Source organism: Carassius gibelio, chromosome B7 (assembly GCF_023724105.1).
Source record: "Carassius gibelio isolate Cgi1373 ecotype wild population from Czech Republic chromosome B7, carGib1.2-hapl.c, whole genome shotgun sequence".
In the NCBI taxonomy this organism is placed as follows: domain Eukaryota; kingdom Metazoa; phylum Chordata; class Actinopteri; order Cypriniformes; family Cyprinidae; genus Carassius; species Carassius gibelio.
Genome location: NC_068402.1, coordinates 36,702,227 through 36,725,543, shown reverse-complemented (window position 1 = coordinate 36,725,543; position 23,317 = coordinate 36,702,227). Strand labels below are relative to the sequence as shown.

Genomic DNA, 23,317 nt, shown 5'->3' with positions numbered 1-23,317 from the left:
AAATTGGAGGATTTGGAGACCAAAAAAGACAATCATAGTGACCGTTAAATTGAAATGCGGCTACTAAACCAAAACAACTGGTATCTTCTTTCGGCTTCTGTTGACTCTGTCTAGGACCTGACCAAGGCTGTCTCCATGGCAACTTGCTGTGACGCTGTATAATCTGTGGACTGAGGATTCTAGAGAGAATCGCAACTCTCCAGGCCTACTAATACACAAACTCTTACACATATACAGATATGCAATCACCTCCCCACCCCCATCCCTCGCCTTCGCCGCTTTGTACCGCCAGTCTGTCAAGCGGGTCCGTGACCAGCGCTTTCTAGCTGCAGGGTAGGACAGCTGCTGCCTGCACTGGATTACCTCGACCCCCCCAATTTCCGTCGCCAGTTGCAAAGTTGTGTGTTTATGGTGTATGTGCTTTTGTTGCTGAGGTGTTTTTTTCATGTTCCCATACTGTTCTCCCAAAAGGTTCATAGTATGGGTGTTGGGTTTTTTTTTCTCCTCACTTTCCTAATGTTATGCTGTATTTCTTCCTCAATTCCCTGTCTTCCTGTTCTGTCTACCCCATTGTATGTATGTTGTGTATGTATGGACAGGTTGATGGCTAATTTCGCTGGTACTTGTGACTAGTGACAATAAAGGGCTACTACTACTACTACTACTTAATGTGAACCAGCTGCAACTCATTTGCGCTGCCTTTAAGTTTGGCTTAAATGAATGTGTCTGCATTAGTACAGCACAGCAGGTAACGTTAGGGAGAATGGGGAATTTTTAACCACCTACTCACCGTTATTGCTATAAGAAATATTATAAAACACGTGATTAATTTTTATTTATTATTATTTGTTTACTTATTTGTTTCAGCTGAATGCAGCAGTGGAGCTGAAATAAATAGTAAGTAGTCGGGAAAAATAATGTTTGGTAGCTTGAAGCGCCAAAATCATAATGCACAACTAACATCAGCTGCAGGACTCCTCTGAGTCTGCATTTAAAAACAATACACGAACAAGAGCTGGAAGTGTAAGCACTAAATCAAATTAACATTGTCTGCACTAGTACAGCTAAGCAGGTAACAGAGAGAGAAGGGAAAAACTCCTGCTCACCGTTATAGCTTGCTTTAAGAAATACTCTGAGACACATGAGCTCTTCTACTTATTTGTTTCAGCTCAATGCAGCAGCAGAGCTGAAAGAAATAGTAATTAGTTGGGCAAACTAATGCTTGCTAGCCCTAAGCGCCAAAGACCATAGAGCACGACTGGACATCCTCAAATCAATGCCTCTTGTGTTTTTTAATAAATTTGAGAAAACACTTTATCCTGGGAGGGAGTAGAGCAATGGGGATATTATATCAGTAAGCTCGCCTCTTATCCCATAGCTTATATCTTCAGCTTGCGTTGCCTGCAGGCTCAAGAGCCTGAAGCTACTGTAGAGTATGCATCATCCTATCCGCAGCCTAAAGAATCGATTACGAGCTTCTGGAGCGGGAATCCATTATGACTAACCACCTGACTCACGAGGCGCTCTTCTGCTGAGTGCGCGCGGTCCAGGGAAGAGAGAGTTAGAGAAGGGGGTCAATTCCGTTCTCTCACTGAACACTCGGGCTCATCGCCATCAGCCCAAGCGTCAAGCTTGCACAGCGCCTCGGCAACCGCAGAAATAGGACAGCAGGGGTTAAACAAACATCTCTCCTTCCTCAGAAAGAGGAACACAGATATCATGGATACAACAATAGACAAAGGCAGCAAAGCGGTCCTCCTACCTGTTTCCTCGTGAGTCCGTGTATCATGCATCCATTCATGCAAAGGTGTATGGGTACAAAAAGAGGTGGGTAAACTATAAATTCTGGGAGACCACATTGTGGTCATGGTAAGGTGGGCCACTGCCTACTGGTGTATGTGTATCCTGATGACATCGCTATAGGCTATCATTTGATATTACTACCAAGGGTATCACTGGTTGTTCCCTCATGTAGGTCACACAATCACTATTAAATTTATACATTAATCTAAGGTCTTGTTAAAGAGACTCAAGAAGGAATAATAAGGTTGAAATCTATAAAGTTTACTAAATGACAAAACGGAGATAATTTATTTTAAAGAGGAATAGAGAGGGAGGCTTATATCCAGGGGTTCCAGTTTGTGGGAACATGACCAGAACAAAGGCGGGGAGACGCTTGCTTGCAGTCAAAAAAAGGTTTATTGAATCACATCAGACACTGGAGACATTAAAGTTGATCCTCCTCATGGAGGCCCCAACCAACACTAAACCTTGAGAGGCCAAGTATGCCCTTTTTAAACTCAAGGGTCAAACCATCCCAAATTATAGGGAAACCCACAAAAATGAAAATCATATACAAACACATAAACAGCCACATAAACTAAATTGAAGATAAAGTTCAAAACATCATAAGATCAACATTACAAAAATACATTCAAAAACGGAACAATACATTTACATATACAAACATTCAAAATAAACAATGATCCCCCTGCTCTGACTAACCAGTAGACTATGTCTATATTACCCAGAATTCCATTTGATGGTATAAAATAGGAAACAGGAAGGCCGCACTTCCTCTTAAACCCTAATCCCCAAACCAGCTGCAGTCATGAGTCCAGAGGAAAAAAGGTAAGGAAATCAAACAAACTTTGAATAAATAACTACAAAAAAATAACCCTTTTTGGCGTCTCTTTCTTGACCTAATGTGCACCTTAGACCAGAAAATAAAGCCAAAAACAAACAAACATTCATATCAATAATATAAACCAAATGAATATAAACCAAATAAAAACACAGGGCATAGCCCACAGATTAAAGATGATTTATGACATCGTCACACAGTGCAATGCACTTGTATGTAATGATTAGGGATTTTGGATTATTTTCATAGTTGATTAATCTGTTGAATATTTTCTCAATTAATCGGTTAGTTGTTTGGTCTATAATATGTCAGAAAAATGTGTATCAGTGTTTCCCCAAATGCCCAGGAATGGTCCTCAAATGTCTCGTTTTGTCCACAACTCAAAGATATTCTGTTGAATCACAGAGGAGAGAAGACACTAGAACATATTACAATTTAACAAGCTGGAATCAAATATTTTTTTACTTTTGTCTTTCATATATTTTATCAATGACACAGACTGCAATGACACAGACAGCTTCATTGCAGAAGGACATCCTTTTGGTGACATGGTTCACATGAGATGATTGACAGCTTTACAAACTAATGATATCGCACTGATGTCATAGCTGACGCGAATCAATAAGAGGAGAGTAATCGCTAGCTCTGTTAGCTGTTTTAGTTCTAAAGATCGCATAAATCAGTGTAAAATGAATAGAAATGTTATTCTGTATGACAAAATATTTTACAAACATGTCATAAAATTATTATTTCTTCAAATGTGCGTACCATTGGACTATAGCCCTGATGGATCGTGGAAATTGTATGTATACGAACACAAATAAACTGGCGATGAGATGAATGGCTGCTGTATGAGTGATGATTTCTATTCAAAATAACGAACGTTATTATTATTGTTATTATTATTAATTTCCTGATAACCATTTTTGAATTTTGATGCAGTCTGTTGCGTTTCGTTCATTTTGAACGAATCATGACTCAGGACTACAGAGTTGTCTCAGAGAGTGATTCGTTAATTTTTTGTTGACTGCACATGCGGATTACACAACATATGGGTTCTGAATCGACAGGTTAGGTCCGAGTCTTTTAATCTTCATATCAGTCCCATAGAGACGGGAATAGAAAAGATTAGGTTATTTTGCTGAATGAGACTCAAAGATCCGAGTCAGTAAAATTAAGTAAAATTAACTTCCTACTACTGGCAACACCGCAAGCAATTTGTTAACAATGACAAGTTGCAGCGCAATATGAAAGACTTCGTCTTTAACAACAAACAACCTATGAAACTAATAATGAACAATATGAAACTAAAACGACATAAGCTTAATTTAAAATGTCATAGGAACTGTACGCTATTTAGAGGTGGATAAACTCAATTTAGAGGTGGATAAACGCACTTTGGAGGTGGGTAAACGCTATTTCTGAATTTTGAGAGGTGCGTAAACGGCGTTTACGTGTGTAGTAGCCTCCACTACTTCCCTGCATACATACTAGAAAACTCATTGTGTCTGCCTTAGAGGTGTAAACTGCTCTATATAAATAGATGGCTTAATAAATTGGCGTAATGGTATAAGGGCTTCAGACATTCGTCACACCGGAGGTCTTCCCAAAGCGATGATGTCATCGCAGCATTGAAGTGAACCTATGAATGGGAAACGTGGACTTGGCAACACTGAGTCTATGGAGGTGACGTATTTCCTGTTCGAGAGCTGCAGACACACTCGAGACGAGCCCTGGAATTTGGATTTACAAATCCTTGGAAACTTTAAGAACAATGTAAGTACACAACTGCATAAAATATATCACAGTGTGCAAGCAGTTTTTGGCTATTTTATTTGTTCCAAACCCAAAAGACCTTTGTTCATATTTTTTATGAAATCTGAGAGCCCTTAGACCCTGCGCAGCTTACACGTTGGCACTATCCAAGCCTTTTGTTAATAAAAAATAAATAAATAAAAATAAACTTATTATTCTGTCCTTCAATACAGGGAAGCAAAAGTGCAAACTTTTAAACCATCAATTGCCTATTTATTAAGGAAGTGACTTGATCTTACTCATTACTTCTACAAAGTGATAAACTGATTGTGGACACACACACACACACGTTTGTTTTTGTGAAAAGTGGGTTCATCCCATACGCGTAATGGTTTTTATACTGTACAAACTGTATATTCTATGGCCCTTCACCAACCCGACACCTAACTCTAACCCTCACAGGAAACTTTGTGCATTTTTACTTTCTCAAAACAACTCATTCTGTATGATTTATACGTGTTTTGAAAAATGGGGACATGGGTTATATCTAGGGATGGGTATCGTTAAGGTATTAACGGTATTACTACTCTTACCGATACTGATTAACGGTCCGGTACTCTTATCGATACTTTGAAATTGTGTTAGGCAGTTGAAAACTTTGCATTTCTCTGTCTGCACATAATGCACTTTTGAAAGATGCTTTGACAGATTGCTTGTGTTTCCGCCCTTACATGCAAAAATGTTGTTGCACTTGTGACAACCAGCATTGTCAGCATCAACTCTAGTGAAGTATAACCACACTTTGGAACGTTTTGCTGTCTCCGCCATCGTCACTCTTTGTATTAAGCAGGAGTTTTCGTACTGTAAGGGGCCGTTCACATATTGCGTCTAAAAACACGTGGAAAACTCTAGGCACGCCACTCTCTGATTTATTCCCCCAAAGCCTTCGGGTACTTGCGCTCCTGAGGAGTCTGCCATTGCTAAGCAACCATGACCTGCTCTCTCCACGAAGACGCAAAAATTTTAGCAATGGATAAATGGATTTGCAGCACTAAAAACTGAGACATAAATAGCCATTTCTAACAATTTTTCTGAGAATTGCGAATTTATATCTCACAATTCTGGCTTTATATCAAGAAAATGTCAGCTTTAAAATCAGATTGTGAGATGTACTGTATATATACTATATATATGTGATATATACAGTACAGACCAAAAGTTTGGAAACATTACTATTTTTAATGTTTTAGAAAGAAGCTTGCAGTACTGCTACTAAATTAATAAAAAAATCCACATACAGCTATCAGCTGTTTCTTCATCTTGGCTGAGCTTTCAACGTTGTTATGGAAAAAGTGAGGAAGCTACATGACCAGCGGTGCGCTTACGGCATTCGGAAAAGTTGAGATGTTTTTAACTCGATGCGGTGCGGGGACGCGCCTGGATAAAAACCAGTTAATCGCACCGCGTGCGCGTCGCTCCGCTTCCATTATGAGCGCGCATACCGCACGCCTACATTTGAAATAACGAACTTGAGCGGGCAAACTACGTGATATGTGAACGGCCCCTGCGTGTGTGTGCGCCGCGCTCGTTCTTGGTGTGTGTGTGTGTGACTGACAGCCTCTGCGCCGCGCATGAGAGATCTCGCAGATCTCACAGACAAACGTCTTAATAATATTGCAATTTAAGATAAAATGTGCACGATAAAATTATAAAGCAAATCTCTTCGCCATCGTCACTCTTTATTAAGCGGGAGTTTTCATATCTGTGCGGGCGCCGGGCTCGTTGTGGTGTGTGTTGTGTGTGTGTGTGTGTGTGACTGACAGCCTCCGCGGCGCGCATGACAGACCTCGCAGATCTCACAGACAAACGTCTTAATATGATCGCACATTAGAAATGTTTGGTGAGATAAAATGTGCACGATAACATTATTAAACAAAATACATAGTACATAAATTTTTTCCCCTCCAGTACCGAAAGCAGAACCGGTACTGTCAGATCTTACTGATACTACGGTCTTTCATAATTTAGCCCCGGGGCCATTTTAATACTGGGTTTCGGTACCCATCCCTAGTTATGTCCTCATAAGTCCTCCTCTCCTTGTAATCCCTGTGTCAAACCCATGTCATTATAAAGCTTTGTGTCCTGATATGTCACAAAAACAAGAACACACATATGTGTGTGTATGTGTGCGCGCGCACAGGAGTGCAGCATAACTCAAGATACGCTGTGCCAGATCCAGCTTGTATGTTTGCAATAAGTGTGAGTCAGACAGCAAAATGAGATGGCAAAGAATTGTTTTCTGCTACTTATTTCACTTAACTCTTTTTAATGTCAAGCAATTATCTGCTCTATGCGTCAAACTAAAACTGATCTTTTTTAACGTTTTGATTTAAGTAGCCTATTATTAATATCATTCAGATATCGATATTTCGATAATTCCGATATATCGTGCAGCCCTACTCGTCAGTGCCTATTTGTTCACATCTGTTTCTTGAAATCTTGCTCATCGCCATCACCCCAAGCATCAAGCTTGTGCAGCGCCTCCGCAACCGCAGAAATAGAACAGCAGGGGTTGAACGAACATCTCTTCTTCCTCAGAAAGAGCGAGCCCAGAGTGCAACTTACTTATTTTCAAACAAAGATATCACGGATACAACAATAGACAAAGGCAGCAAAGCGGTCCTCCTACCTGTTTCCTCGTGAGTCCATGTAACATGCATCCATACATACTGGAAAACTCATTGTGTCCGCCTCAGAGGAGTAAACTGCTCTATGTAAAAAGATGGCTTAGAACACAATAATCGCTTTCCGATGGGCAACAGATGATTTGCTTCCTGATGGAATTAAAATCTGATGAAATAGCACTCAGCACGCATATATGAGCAGTGCTAAGCGCTATTGCCCAATATATTGGTGTAATGGTATAAGGGCTTCAGACATTCGTCACACCGGAGGTCTTTCCAAAGCGATGATGTAATCGCAGCATTGAAGTGAACCTATGAATGGGAAACGTGGACTTGGCAACACTGAGTCTATGGAGGTGACGTATTTCCTGTTCGAGAGCTGCAGACACACTCGAGACGAGCCCTGGAATTTGGATTTACAAATCCTTGGAAACTTTAGGAACAATGTAAGTACACAACTGCATAAAATATATCACAGTGTGCAAGCAGTTTTTGGCTATTTTATTTGTTCCAAACCCAAAAGACCTTTATTCATATTTTTTATGAAATCGGAGAGCCCTTTAGACCCCACGCGGCTTACACGTTGGCACTATCCAAGCCTTTTGTTTATATATATAAAAAAAAAAAAATATTATTCTGTCCTTCAATACAGGGAAGAAAAGTGCAAACTTTTAAACCATCATTTGTCTATTAAGGAAGTGACTTGATCTTACTCATTACAACTTCAACAAAGTGGTAAACTGATTTTGGGCACACACACACATGTTTGTTTTTGTGAAAAGTGGGGCCATCCCATACGCGTAATGGTTTTTATACTGTAGAAACTGTATATTCTATCGCCCTTCACCAACCCGACACCTAACTCTAACCCTCACAGGAAACTTTGTGCATTTTTACTTTCTCAAAAAAGCTAATTCTGTATGATTTATAAGTGTTTTGAAAAATGGGGACATGGGTTATATCCTCATAAGTCACCCTCTCCTTGAAATACCTGTGTCAAACCCATGTCATTATAAAGCTTTGTGTCCTGATATGTCACAAAAACAAGAGCACTTATATGTGTGTGTGTGTGTGTGCGCACGGGTGCAGCATAACTGAAGATACGCTGTGCCAGATCCAGCTTGAATGAGTGCTATAGGTGTGAGTCAGACAGCAAAATGAGATGGCAAAGAATTGTTTTCTGCTACTTATTTCACTTAACTCTTTTTAACGTCAAGCAATTATCTGCTCTATGCGTCAAACTAAAACTGACCTTTTTTAACGTTTTGATTTAAGTAGCCTATTATTAATATGATTCAGATATCGCACGCCCTTGCGATATGCATATTTACCCTTTAGATATTTCGATAATTCCGATATATCGTGCAGCCCTACTCGTCATTGCTTATTTGTTCACATCTATTTCTTGAAATCTTGTTCACCCTTATAATTTAAGCCACAGTGTCTGTTCTGCTTGTTGTCAGTTGTTGTATGTAAAAGTGTATTTTGTTGTTTGCTGCTTGTTCTCTATGCTTCCTTTTTTTCATTACTACCTACACTTTGATTAATACAGAGCCCGGCATGTCACCTGTAGGAGAAAAAAATGCAATCCGTGGCAAAGGTTTTGCAGTCCGTCCAGTTTATAAACCGTACTCATTTATTCTTAAACTGTTCCTTCGGTTTAACAAACCGTGCCCACGGATTTCCAATCTGTGCGCTCAGATTTTGTAAACCGTACATTCAGTTTTTGAATCCGTTTCCACAAATTGATAATCCATGCGCATGCTTTCGCAATCCGTTCCCTCAGATTTGTGAACTGTACTCACGGATTCATGCAGCAAGCTGCTAACTCAGTTTCATTGAATATTATTATGTGGAATAGGCTTACAGCATGCTTCACTGTTAATGTTATTATTAAATAATTAGGCCTTATATAAAATTGCATTCAGTTAGAGAGCAAAGAAATTACAACATAACCACTACATTATTTGTTTTGTATTGCTTTTTACCTTTTTTAAATGTATTTTTATTTTTAAAAAATTCAGGGAATTTTCTATTCTTCTTTTTAGCGTTTATTTTATGCTATAAAATCTGGGTGGCGGTGTCTTATCCTGTTGTGATTAATGTAAAATAAACGCTAAAAGAAGACTATTTCGTGAGTGTGGATCGTGGTCTCAGGCTACTATGAAAAATAATGTTTAATAAACATAAATGAATCTGCTTTTTTCTAGGAATAAAATAGGTAAAAAGCATTTATCATTAAGATATTTGAAAGCTGTAATTTTCTAACATTTAATGCTCAGATTCCGTTTTGTTGTTTATAAACTGCAATCACAGATCACTTGGTATTTTAACAACTTTTCATTTAAATAAACTTATTATAAAAGGTCACACAAACCCCTTATATAAAATTTTACATTTACATGTGTCATTGTTCAATGTAAAACAACTCTAGATAAGTATGCTTTCTAAGTAGGCTGTTAGCGTCTTTGGATCATCTTTGGATGAGCATTAAAAATGCCTTACTTTTAACAAATTTACTTGTTTTCTCTCTTTCTCTCTCTCTCTCTCTCTCTCGCTCTCTTTCTCTGCTGAATTTTTTTATCTTTCAGATAACAAAAGTATATGATCATCAAGATCGCTCTGCCCATCCCCAAGTTTGATTTTCCATGAAAACAAAAAGCATTTAAAAACTTATGCACTTATATATTCTCATTTTTTTTTTAAAAGAATAATAATAATAAAAATAAATACCCAGATTGTCAGTCTCTAAATGCTAAATTGATCACCTAGATAAAGCACAGAATTTACATTACCAATGTAAAGAAAGTAGGAAAAGTAATTTCAAGTATTTAACTTATCTCAACAGATTTTAACGAATATTTGAAGAACAATGGCATCCCAGAAGCAATTACCAGTTGCGGTGCCAGTTCCAGCAGTACCTAGAAAGACAGACCCCCTTATACAATGCATCATAGAAAACAAATTAAAGAGGCTTTCCAAATTAATAAGAAGCAGAGATATTAATGGACTGTACACTTCTGAGCTCTGGAATGATGATGTTACTCCATTAACTGCCGCAGTTTTGTGCAGAAATGAAGAAATCTGCTCTTATCTGTATAAAGAGTCGGCTGATCCAAACAAACCCTCAACAAATGGACTAACTCCTCTACATTATGCTGCAATAACTGGAGTTCCACTGAGTATTGTGACACAAATACTTCAGGCAAAAGCTGACCCAAATGGACATGGATTACATGTCTTAACTCCACTGCAGTATGCTGCCTTTATTGACCGTGAAGACATTGTGAAAACACTAATAGAGGCTGGAGCATCAGCTTCTAGTAAGTATGGGACTAATCCAGAGATAGATGTAAAAATGCAGGGTATGATCAGTCAACTATCCTTACAAAGTGAATCTTTTCAAAATGTTGAGCTATTTTTCTCTTTATCCTGTGCAATACATGATAGAGAGCAGGCAGAAGTTTTCAAAATCTTTAAGGAACATTTCTTTGAAGAGGATCCTTTCATTCATACAGTTCTGTTTGAGGTGTATTTTGGTGTCATTGGTCCAAGTGAAGAGCAGTATCGTCAGAGCGCCATCAAGTGGCTAAAAGATAAAAGGAAGGCAGAAATATACACTGAGGGAGTGATCAAACGCTTCCCAAAAATCCCCCAGGAACACTGGCCACTTGCACTAAACGGTTTATATGCTGCTTTATGTATCAGCAAAAGAATCTCTCCTCAGGTATTCAGTGATGTTGTGCCAGTTCTAACAAACAGTCTTCAGCACTTTGGAAATGCACAAGGAGAAACAATCAATCATCTGATTCTAAAGATACTCAATGTCATGATGGAGAAGACATCTGAGCAGAAACTGAGATTAAATCATTCTGTCTACAAGAAGTTATGCAATTGTCTAGTGCCTCTCACATGTCCTGATTATTCAAGTCTGATTGGTATGTGGACGTACAGTTTTTTCGCCAACATAAATGACATCGCTCCTGAACTTGTTGCATCGTGTGGATTGTCTTCAGTCCCAGAGAGGATACTTAATACTGCAGCAATAGAGAATGAAGCTATGAACAAAAAGCTACAAAAACTGAACATATCACTCAAACATCCTTCAGGAACAGGAGATGGTTTATGTGAGGAGACTGCAGCTCTTTCAAAGAGCAGGAAAAAGAAAAAGAAGAAAATCCAGCAAGAGGTGGGATCACAAAAAAATGAGCTGCAAGGTAAAGAGGAACCACATCCAGATGCTGTAGTGACATCCATTGAGGAATCAAATTCAATTGTGCAGCCTGCTGAGAGTCCAAATATCTCAAGAAGGTGGCTTCAGACTAGCTGTCGTTGGGGGTCTAAGCTTGAGAAACTAGCTAACATTGATCCTAGCAGAACATACAGACTGGGAAACCTTACTCTTGTGCTCAGTGATGAATTTCAGATTGCTAAGGGAAGTGATGGAACAGAAGTTTTCCTTGGTTTGAGGGATGACGGCACTGAGGTGGCTGTGAAACGTATGATTAAGTCTAACTACCAAGCTCTCAGGAATGAGGAGGAATTTCTCCGACTTCCACAACTTGACAATCCCTCTATTGTAAGATATGTGGACTTTGCAGAGGATGCACATTTTGGATACCTTGTTCTTCAGCTTTGTGAGTACACACTGGAGGAATATATCCAAGATCATTTACCAGATGAAAGCACTGAGAGATCTTTGGTTCTGAAGAAACTGGTGAAGGAAGTTCTCTGCAGCTTACAGGTTTTACACGATCAGAAAACCAAAGTGCTCCATCGAGACATTAAACCCCAGAATGTCCTGATTGGTATGTTGCAACATACAGTATCTCACAGAAGTGAGTACACCCCTCAAGAAGTGATGATACTTTGATACAATGTAAAGTAGAGTGTAAAGCTTGTAAAAGTCTCCTCAAAATAACTCATCACACAGCTATTAAAGTCTAAACTGCTGGCCACAAAAGTGAGTAAACCCCTAAGTGAAAATGTCTGAACTGGGACAAATTAGCAATTTTCTCTCCCCGGTGTCATGTGACTCGTTAGTGTTACAAGGTCTCAGGTGTGAATGGGGAGCAGGTGTGTTAAATTTGGTGTTATTGCTGTCAAAACATGACACTTCATGGCAAAGAACTCTCTGAGGATCTAAAAAAAAGATCTAAAATAAAATAAAATAAAGATCTAAAATAAAAAAAAGAATTGTTGCTCTAAATAAAGATGGCGACAAGCAGACTGAGGACATGGATTACAGGAATCATGTCCTATTGTCTGATGAGACCAAGATAAACTTATTTGGTATGGAGGTAAACCAGTAGCTATATCGAGAGGTTGAAAATCTGAACTTTTCATGTTAACATTCGTATTTGTAAGTTGAAATTTACACCCACAGCTCTGATGTGAAAAGCTGAATCTTTGAATTTAATAGATTAATAGTCACAAATGTGTATAACGACATTCAAACAAAGAAAATGACATACACAAATGTTTACAACATATTTACTTTTGCACTTTACTTCAGTTTCGCTGCACAATGTCAAATCAGCACTTACAACCTCTCAGATCTGGCAGTACAAGTTAAAATCCTGGCGCTCTGACTTTTGCTACACTTTCTGTGGTATACCTGTTGCAAAACTCACTTGTGCACTTGTATAGGCAGATGTGAGAGAGCAGAGCCGGGGACGGGTCTTTGGAGCGAATGAAGACATTAATCATAAAACACAAATTTATTTCTTGGCAAGTCGTGATGGCTGGCATTATTCATTGGTTCATTGGTCATCAAGTTCTCACATTCAGATTTTCAACCACTCAAGTTAAGCTACTGATTTCAAGTGTCTGTCTGTCAAGCCGTTTCAAACCGTCAAGCATATGTGGCAGCAACCAGGTGAGAAGCACAAAGAAAAGTGTATCTTGCCTACAGTCAAGCATGGTGGTAGGAGTGTCATGGTCTGGGGCTGCATGTGTGCTGCCGGCACTGGAGAGCTACAGTTTATTGATGGAACTATGAATGCAAACATGTTCTGCTTCAGTATGTCACAGTACATGATCCCCTCCCTTTGGAGACTGGGCCGCAGGGCAGTATTCCAACATAACAACCCCAAACACTCCTCCAAGACACCTGGGTAAAGGAGATGGAGTGGCCAAGCATTTCTCCAGACCTAAACCCTGTTGAGAATCTATGGTGCATCCTCAAACCAATAGTGGAGGAGCGCAAGGTCTCTAACATCCACCAGCTCTGTGATGTCATCATGGAAAAGTACAAGAGGACCAGGGGGTTAAGGCAGTGCTGGAAAATAATGGTGGTCACACAAAATATTGACACTTTGGGCCCAATTTGGACATTTACACTTAGGGGTGTACTCCCTTTTGTGACCAGTGGTTAAGACGTTAATGGCTGTGTGTTGAGTTATTTTGAGAGGACAGAAAATTTACATTGTTATACAAGCTGTACACTCACTACATTACATTGTAGGATCATTTCTTCAGTGTTGTCACATGAAAATATATGTGTGTACTCACTTCTGTGAAATACTGTATGGCTAATTAAAATATCATAACCAATTTTTTTTTTTTTTACCATTGAAACAACATGAATTGACTTTTCCTTTGTTACAGACATACATGGAAAAGCCAGATTGGCTGATTTTGGCATAAGTCGCCGACTGAAACAGAGTGAAACCACTTTACGAACAAGCATTGCTGGAACTAGATGCTGGAAGGCAAAGGAGACCATAGATGAGGAGGCCAACACTGGATACAAGAGGAGCTCCGACATTCAGGTTGGTTTTCAATATTTACCAGTTTAAAGTTTCCTCTGTGAACATTCAAAACTAATGGTAACACTGTAACCTGACTGAAGGTTGCTGGGATGTTAGTCTACTACATTCTCTCTAGAGGACACCATCCATTTGGTAAAGGTGCTGCTTGTGAGTACAACATTTTACGAGGAAGATACTCTCTGGATCATGTGGATGATGATGTAGCGAAGGATCTTGTCGAGTGGATGATTAATGAAGATCCAAACAACAGACCAACTGTGGAGCAAACCCTCGCACACCCCTTCTTCTGGACTGATGACAGGTAAAACACTCCACTGATTTGACAATGACATTCATAATAGACAAGCCAGATTCAGCACTGCTTATGGTACTTGCAAATTTTGATTTTATGTTAAATGAAGGGGAAATCACATTTTATAGATCATCGCTTTCATCAGCTTATGAAATACTGTTTGTGAAATCCTGTCAGGAGAGTTGAGTATTTGAAAAAACTGGGGAACCAGAAAGAGGTCGAGAACTGTCGTAATGTTGATGAGGAGCTCCTTCAAAATGTAGAAAAAAACACAGAGGGGAAAAGCTTTTCTGAATGGAAAACTAAAGTGAGTATGATTTTAATGCAGATATATACAAACGTACTTATGCAAATATGTAAACAAATCAGATAAGTTAAAATCATTTTAATGTAGTTCATGTCCTGCTATAATCTTGGTTTAAAAAGTAATTTTGTTTATATATTTATTATTATTTTTATTTTTTTCAGTTGCCATCTGAGCTTGTCCAGAAACTGGATGGTAAGAAGAAAGCCTATCCTGAGAACACACTGGGCCTGCTCCGTTTTATACGCAACCTACACGAGCATTAGTGAGGAACATGTTATACTATAGTACTTATACCAGAATAATTCAGTATTATTGTGTGTCAGACCATATTTTTGGTGTTTTTTTCCCTCTCTTATTAGTTCAGAAGACGCAGAGAGCATCAACCTGATGGCTTCATTCCCTGATCTGTTTGGGAGTGTGTTCAAGTTTGCCAAGGAGGGAGGATGGAACTCCAGACCGAGTCTGAAAAAGTTTTTCAGCTCAGCTCCACAGATCTGACTGTTGTCAATTCTGGTTTCAGTATGTACAGTGCCTTGTGAAAGTCCTGTAGGAGAAAAAAATAATAATTCCGTGCCAACGGTTTTGCAGTCCGTCCCCTCAGTTTATAAACCGGACTCAAAAATTCTTAAACTGTTCCCTCGGTTTAACAAATTTTGCCCACGGATTATTAAACTGTACCCATGAATTTCCAATCTGTGCACTCAGATTTTGTAAACCGTATATTAGGTTTTTGAATCCGTACCCATGAATTCATAATCCATGCGCATGCTTTCGCAATCCATTCCCTTAGATTTGTAAACTGTATTCACGGATTCATGCAGCAAGCTCTAAAGTGGCCTATATGTGTTAACACAGTTTTATTGAATATTGTGGAATTGGCTTACAGCAAAGTGTCTTAAGTGATTATCAATTTTACTACAAGGTGGAATACAAAGATTTAATAAGAAAGATGTGCATCAAAATCTTGTTTAATTTGTGATAATTTTAGCACTTGATTATTATTGTATAATAAACCTGGCATTGTGACTGTCTCTGGAGTAATTTGTTCCTTTTTTTTAAGTCGTTTTGGATAAAAGCTTTTTATGCATAACCTATATAATAATAATAAACACATTTTTATTAATTTATAGGCTATATAAATGAGTGCACTTGAGACAGTAAAATTTTTTGTTATAAATTTTATCATATTACGATTATCAAATCATATTCTTCTTTTTAGCATTCATTTTAGGCTATAAAACACGGGCGGCAGTGTTATATCCTATTGGTGAATAATGTAAAATAAAAGCTAAAGAAAAACTATTTTGTGAGTTGTCTCATAGATTAGATTAGATAAGATTCAACTTTATTGCCATTATGCAGATTAAATGTACAGAGCTAAAGAAATGCAGTTAGCATCTAACCAGAAGTGCAAGAATATAGTGTTTCATATACATATAAGTGCAGAGTAAGTGGAGCTATGATATACAGATTTGAGCAGATTATATAAAGAATATAAATAGGAATGTAATGTAGGGATTGTATGTACAATATGAACAGAGCAATGTAGGATTATATATACATTATGAACAGCAGCAACTTGAGAACAGTGGTAATAAATACAGTTGGATGAGTGTGCAAAATTATTGTTAAACAATGTATTCTATGCAAAATAACAGAGTGCAATGATATTTTTATAGAAATAGTTTCATGTGCTTTGTAGAGTAACAACTTTAGACAGTTTACAGTAATAGCTAGAACAGTGTGCAGTCTGTGCAAAATATGAATAGTGCAAATACATGTACGTAAAGTACTGTGACCAGTGGAGTAAAAAAGCAGGTGAAGGTTAGATATGTGGTGTGGTGTTCAAAAGTGTCACAGCCTTGGGGAAGAAGCTCTTCCTGAGCCTACTAGTGCGAGAGCGTAGGCTTCTGTAACGCTTGCCAGATGGAAGGTGGGTGAAGAGTCCATGGTTAGGGTGAGAGGCATACTTCATGATGTTTCTTGCCCTGCCCAGGCAGCGCTTGTGATAAATGTTCTTGATGGAAGTTAACCGGGTGCCGGTGTTCCATTGAGCATTTTTCACCACCCACTGGAGTGCTTTGCATTCAGATGCGGAGCAATTGCTGGTCCATACTGAAATGCATTTTGTGAGTATGCGCTCAATGGTAGAGTGGTAGAATTCCGAAAGCATCCTGGGACTTTCTTAAGGCCCCGTAAAAAGTAAAGATTAGATTAGATTCAACTTTATTGTCACTGCACATGTAAGGTACAAGGCAACGAAATGCAGTTAGCATCTAACCAGAAGTGCAATAAACAGTAAGTACAGAATATATAAGGTCTACAATATATTACAAATGTACAATAACTATACAGATAAGTATTATGGACATAATTTACAGATTTTAAATAGTATCTGCATGAGGGACCGAGGCAGTGGAGTGCTTCGGTACTGGCACGATGGTGGAGGTTTTGAAGCTAGTGGGGACAGTTGTTTGGGCCAGAGACAGATTGAAAATATCCGTGAAGACCTCAGCCAGCTGCTCCGCACAGGCTTTAAGCACATGACCAGATATTCCATCAGGGGCAGTTCACTGGGTTGATGCTCAGCTTTGAGTGACATCTCCTTATCATTTTGATCAAAACGAGCATAAAAATGATTGAGCTCATCTGGGAGGGAGGCAGAGTTGGAGGGGGGCACAGAGTTAGGTGGTTAGTATGCGCTGCCACATTATGTCCCCTTGTAGTGCAGAAAACATTTTGGTGAAATTTAGGGAGAAAAGATCTTAAAGTTCAGTGATTAGTCCCCAGCAACAATAAAGGCTCCATCCGGGTGCAGGGTTTGTAATTTGCCAATGGCAGCGCAAAGTTCTTTCATAGCCACGTTAGTATTAGCATCCATAAGCCATTTTTGTGCGAGGGTCCAGATCTAGGCTACTATCAAGAATAATGTTAAACAGAAACGAATCTGCCGTTGGGGGCGGGGCCACAAATCCATGAGTTTGTAAATCCAAGGGATTGTTTTTGTTTTCTCTCCTAAAGGTGGCTTCTCGGGCTCCATAATGCACAATACAGTAATGGCAAATCAAAAAACAGGTTTTTAACATCTTTGCAAATTTATTAAAAATAAAAAACATCAATGATTAAATTTCATAAGTATTCTTACTCTTCTCTGGGACGGTTGAAATTTAGCTCTGAAGCGTTCATATTGATTGTAGATGTTACACTTCAAGTAAAATTAAGCTGTGGCCAATTCAATTGAATCGGTATGATTTGAAAAGGTGCACACATTTTAATAAAAGCTTGTTTTGTGTTCTGTGTTGAGACATGCTAAACTTGTGTTTGGTCTAGTAAACAAATACTCTTTAACAGAAGTTCAAGTTGTTGTGTATTTGGTGTAATGCAATGTGTTTATGCGGTTTAAGGTTAAAAAAAAACAACATAAAAAACATTACAAAAAAACATTATATTGTGCATAAAACATAAACCATGTCTGCATTTGTGATCTGAGAAACACTGAAAACTGCAGTCTACAGTGAGCGGTGGGAAATCTCTACAACATGGTGGAGGTGGCAACAACAATACTAAAATGAGAATCTTTGTTTAATTATTTGGCTGTTGTTATGCAAATCTTCCCACAGAGTGATGTAGACTTGGGGTCATGTTTAAATTAGGCATTTTAGAAGGGCGTGGACAAGTCTTAACTTTTATAATGAATATCTATTTGGATTTGAGACTATAGTCTTTGAAACTTCACAAATCTTCTTTATGCACCAAGAGCTTGTAACACTCCAAAGAGAAAGGAAAAACAACCAAATCGCATCATATGACCCCTTTAAAAGCAGATCGTAAATGTATTTATGTCATGTCTCATTAGTGTTTAGGAAAGGTTTTCAGTTTACTGTGTTGAGATGTGCTGAAGTTGCGTTTGGTCTTGTATTGTATTGCATGACTTGCATTTAAAGCCCTTCATTGTGATTAACAGTAAAGTGTTTTAAGCTGAATTCAGTTTCCTTTTTGAAAAATGGGTATAAAAAAGTTAGTATACTGCAGCAGCCCTCTTGTGAACATCTTCTTGTGTGAAGACTGAAGAGTGTAAAGACCATCGAATCTACCGTGTGACTCAAACAGGCAGAGATCACTATCAATTTTGATTCATCCTATGTTCTGCACCTAGCTTCATTTTTGTTTCAGTTTGTATGACCCACTCAGTTACTATGTGTTTCCATATCCCTACAATTATTACCACTCGCAAACCATGCATCAACACTATAGGCAGCGCAATCTTAACAACCTGTGCACTTTGCCCTGTATCTGCTAAAACACTACTTTCTTTTTCTATTGGTCTCTGGAATTGTCAGTCTGCAGCAAACAAAGCAGACTTCATTACATCTATTTCTAGTTATTCAAAACTAAACTTCATGGCCCTGACAAGTATCAAACCAGAGGACACTGCTACTCCTGCAGCACTCTCCAATAATTTCAATCTTTTCCACACTCCCTGTCTGACTGGAAGAGGTGGAGGTACTGGTCTGCTCATCTCTAATGATTGGAGATTTATTCCTTTACCTTATCTGGGTATTAACAGCTCCTTTGAATCACATTCAGTCACTATTACTCTTATAAAATCCATTTTGTAGTTGTTTATCAACCCTCAGAACCACAAGATAACTTCTTGGATGAATTAGATAGCTGCTCTTAACCTTTCCTGAGGATGGTACTCCCCTAATTATGCTTGGAGACTTCAACATCCACCTACATAAGCTTCTGACTGCAGACTTCCACACTCTGCTTGCCTATTTGGATCTCAAAAGAGTGTTAACTATGGCTATTCACAGATCAGGCAACTAATCAAACTTTCTGCTCCACTCTTACATCTTGTTTAGACCCTGTCTGCCCCTTGTCTTCCAGGCCAGCTTGTACCACCCCTTCTGCCCTTGCGCTGACTAATGTTCTCCATGAACATTGTTCTAAGTTCAGGGCTGTTGAAAGGGTATGGTGCAAATCCAAAAATCCTATTGACCTTATTGTGTATCAGTCACTTCTCTCTTCCTTCTCTGCCAATGTCTCCACTGCTAACCCACCCTTAACCCATCTCTTTTAGAGAATTACAGACCAGTTTCCCTTCTTCATTGTGAAAACACTTGATCAAGTTATATTCAACCAAGTCTTTGTCTTTCTCACACAGAACAACCTCCTAGGCAACAACCAATCTGGCTTCAGAAGTGGACATAAAACTGAGACTGCCATGCTCTAAGTTGTTGAAGCCCTGAGACTGGTAAAAAACAGTTTCTCAAACTTCAATACTTACCTTGCTGGATCTTTCCACTGCTTTTGGTATGGTTAACTACCAGATCCTCCTGTCAATCCTATTGGCAGAGGGCATCTCAGGAACCGCAATCCAGTGGTTTGAGTCTTACCTCCCAGATAGGTCCTTCAAGGTATCTTGGAGAGGTGGGGTGTCCAAGTCGCAACATCTAACTACTGGGGTGCCTCAGGGCTCAGTTCTTGGACCACTTCTCTTCTCTGTCTACATGGCATCATTAGGTTCTGTCATTCAGAAACATAACTTTTCATATCACTGCTATGCTGATGACACTCAACTCTATCTGTCATTCCATCCTGATATCTGACAATAGCTGCTTGCATCAGTTTGTGTAACAGACATTTCTTGCTGGATGAAAGACCATCACCTTCAACTCAACCTTGCCAAGACAGAACTGCTTGTGATTCCACCTAACCCATCGTTTGATCACAATTTCATCATCCAGTTAGGTATATCGACCATAACTCCTTCAAAAACTGCCAGAAACCTTAGACCTATGATTGATGATCAGCTGACTTTATTAGACCACATAGCTAAAACTGCCCTGTGTTCTGTCAATTTGTCCTACCCTCTCAGATTTTCCTACCTCCCACTAAAACAGTGGGTAGTACAATTCGACAACAAAAAATGCTACTGTAAAGTTATGGTTTATTAACGTCTACACCTACCCCAACCCTAAACCTACTCTTACAGTAATGCAGATACATTAAATATCGTTGTTTAGTATGAGAAAAAGGATGTGAGATTCTGACGGGTAGGATAAAATGTCAGGACACCGGTCCTGCAGATTTGCTTTATTCAACATCAAGAAGATCAGGCCCTTTTTTCGGAACATGCAGCACAATTCCTTGTTCAAGCTCTTGGTCTGTCCTGGCTGGACTATTGCAATGCTCTCTTGGAAGGTCTTCCAGCCAGTTCTGTCAAAAATTAATCCAAAATGTGGCAGCATGATTAATTTAATGAGCCATAAATTATGCAGATCAAACCCCTTTTTATAAATTTGCACTGGCTATTAATTGCTGCTCGCATAAAAATTCAAGGTATAGATGTTTGCCTACAAAATTTACCTTAATTCATTATTTGAGACTTTTTTTTATCCTCTAATAGCTTGTGTTCTGCAAGCGAACGTCGGTTTATTGTGCCATCTCAAAACGGCACACAATCACTTTCACTGACTTTTAAATTAAATGTTCCCTCCTGGTGGAATACCTGCCCAATTCAATCTAAGCAGCTGAATCCTTATCCAACTCCAAGAATTGGCTAAAAACACATCTTAGATCTTTATTTGACCTTTGAGTTTAGCTTTATTTGACCTTTGAGTTTAGCTGCATCACATCCTGCCGGAAGACCCTTCAAAGCATAGTTAGCAGCTGAGAAGATCATTGATGTCTCTCTCCCCTCCCTCCAGGAAATTTACTGAACTCATCTCCCACGTAAAGCCCTCTACATTGCAGGTGATCCCACCCACCTGACTCACAGCTTCTTGAGTCTGCTGCCATCAGGGGAGTCTGAACTTCCTCCCGACCTTGCCTCCATCCCTCTTTTTCCCCATACACCACTGAACTCTGAACCTCAGTCCCCATACCCCTCCCCCGGCCCCCACTAACAAACTGGGACCTGCTCCAGACACTTCGTGCAGTATTTGTCTACTCACTACCTCATTCAGCATTTAAAGGGACAATAAGTAACTTTTTAGGTATTTTATTATCTAAAATCAATATTTTTATTCATAAATATGCCCTCAATGGTGTACAAATACCTACGCCAATGTTTAAACTAATCCTCGTAAATGAAGAATTTATTATCTTTATATACATGGGACGGGTAGGTCGACGGAGGCTTCCATGTAGTTCCGCCATCTTGCAAAACTATAATAGCAGGGAGGGACAAAAAGTACTAAGCCAACGCGTTTCCACAGTGCGTTTTCGGTCAGAGCCAGAAACGTAGGTGCAGAGCAGTGAGAGGTGCTTGAAACTGCACCGGCAAGTTTAGAAGTCTGGATTGCATTCTTATTATGGACCATACATATGCCGCGCCACAGGAGAAGAAAACATTGTCGCCAAAACAGTCAAAAATAGAACGTAAAAGGAAACCTCCTCGCCTAGAGCCCACTGATCCACTGCCTCTCTGTCCTCTCCCTCTACCTCTTCCTCTCCCTATTGTTGAATCTGTAACATTCGTTTGTTAGTTGTCATGTTGCAGTTTGTTTGAAATAACACACCTGTTCACCTGAAGGAAAACTCGACGAAGTGCTATTAGAAGACATCCTGTCAAAGCTTTTTGGTACATATTGCCTACCGTAGATGCAACGCGCATTTGAAAAAACGAGGCGCTGGAGAGCAAAATTAGTTTGAATGCAAAATACAATTTCACCACTAGATGGGAGTAATTCCTACTTACAGTCCCTTTAACTGACCTCATTCAACTACCTCTTCTGTAAGTTTAAATAAAGAACTGCTCACTGATATTTTTAACACTTCATCCAGACTGAATAAGCTCTTTGCACTAAAATAATTATATCTGCACTGTTTGTTTACTTTACTGGTTTGCACTCTATCTGCCATGTGCCTTGTGCTGCTTTACTTATCTTTAATTTTACATGACCTATTTGTATAGTTTTACTTTTACATTTTCTGTATTTAATGTTCTACTATTAGTGTTAATTTATATGCACCAAGGGTCTGAGAGTAATGTAATTCCATTCTCTGTATGTATGTACTGTACATGTGGAAGAATTGACAATAAAGCAGACTTTTAAGATTGAACTAGATAAAAAAGTTCGTCAAGACAAACTTTAAGTTGGCTTGAGAAAGCCTGACCAGAAAGTCTGAAAAAGTTAGAAAAGTTAGAAAAGTTTGAAAAGATTGAAAAGTGTAAGAAGTTTAAAAAGTTTGATAGATAGATAGATAGATAGATAGATAGATAGATAGATAGATGAGTTTGGATAGATAGATAGATAGATAGATAGAAGTATTAGATAGATAGATAGATAGATAGATAGATAGATAGATAGATAGATAGATAGATAGATAGATAGATAGATAGATAGATAGATAGATAGATAGATAGACAGATTCGCAGTCAGAAGATAGATAGATAGATTAGTTTTAATATAGATAGATAGATAGATGAGTTTGAACATAGATAGATAGATAGATAGATAGATAGATAGAGTCAGAAGAAAGATAGAGTTAGATGATGATAGATAGATCGATAGATAGATAGAAAGATAGATGAGTTTGAATATAGATAGATAGATAGATAGATAGATATAGATAGATAGATAGATAGACACAGTCAGAAGATAGATAGATAGATCTAGGGTCCCCAGGAGTGGTTGCTAAGGTGTTGCTATGCGGTTGCTAGGGTACCCTGAGTGGTTGCTAAGGTGTTGCTATGCGGTTGCTAGGGTATCTGGGATGGTTGCTAGGGTGTTGCTATGCGGTTGCTAGGGTACCCTGAGTGGTTGCTAAGGTGTTGCTATGCGGTTGCTATGGTATCTGGGATGGTTGCTAGGGTGTTGCTATGCGGTTGCTAGGGTACCTGGGGTGGTTGCT

The 23,317-nt window shown here is 38.9% G+C and overlaps 1 protein-coding gene across 5 annotated transcripts; it reads left to right on the top strand.

The window, feature by feature from the left end:
• The first annotated feature begins 4,357 nt into the window (after positions 1-4,357).
• Positions 4,358-15,486, top strand: LOC127962717 (uncharacterized). 5 transcript variants are annotated; one of them, XM_052562378.1, is made up of 8 exons: positions 4,496-7,529; positions 9,932-10,406; positions 10,534-11,891; positions 13,693-13,856; positions 13,937-14,157; positions 14,326-14,455; positions 14,617-14,717; positions 14,815-15,486. In XM_052562378.1, exons 3-8 carry the CDS (start codon positions 10,913-10,915, stop codon positions 14,951-14,953), a joined length of 1,734 nt encoding a protein of 577 aa, XP_052418338.1. In that variant the 5' UTR covers positions 4,496-7,529; positions 9,932-10,406; positions 10,534-10,912; the 3' UTR covers positions 14,954-15,486. The 5 variants fall into 5 exon arrangements, with proteins under 5 accessions (XP_052418333.1, XP_052418335.1, XP_052418334.1 ...); XM_052562373.1 differs by lacking the exon at positions 4,496-7,529 and adding an exon at positions 4,358-4,420 and having other exon boundaries at positions 9,932-11,891; XM_052562374.1 differs by having other exon boundaries at positions 4,493-7,529; positions 9,932-11,891; positions 14,820-14,968.
• Positions 15,487-23,317: the final 7,831 nt, after the last annotated feature.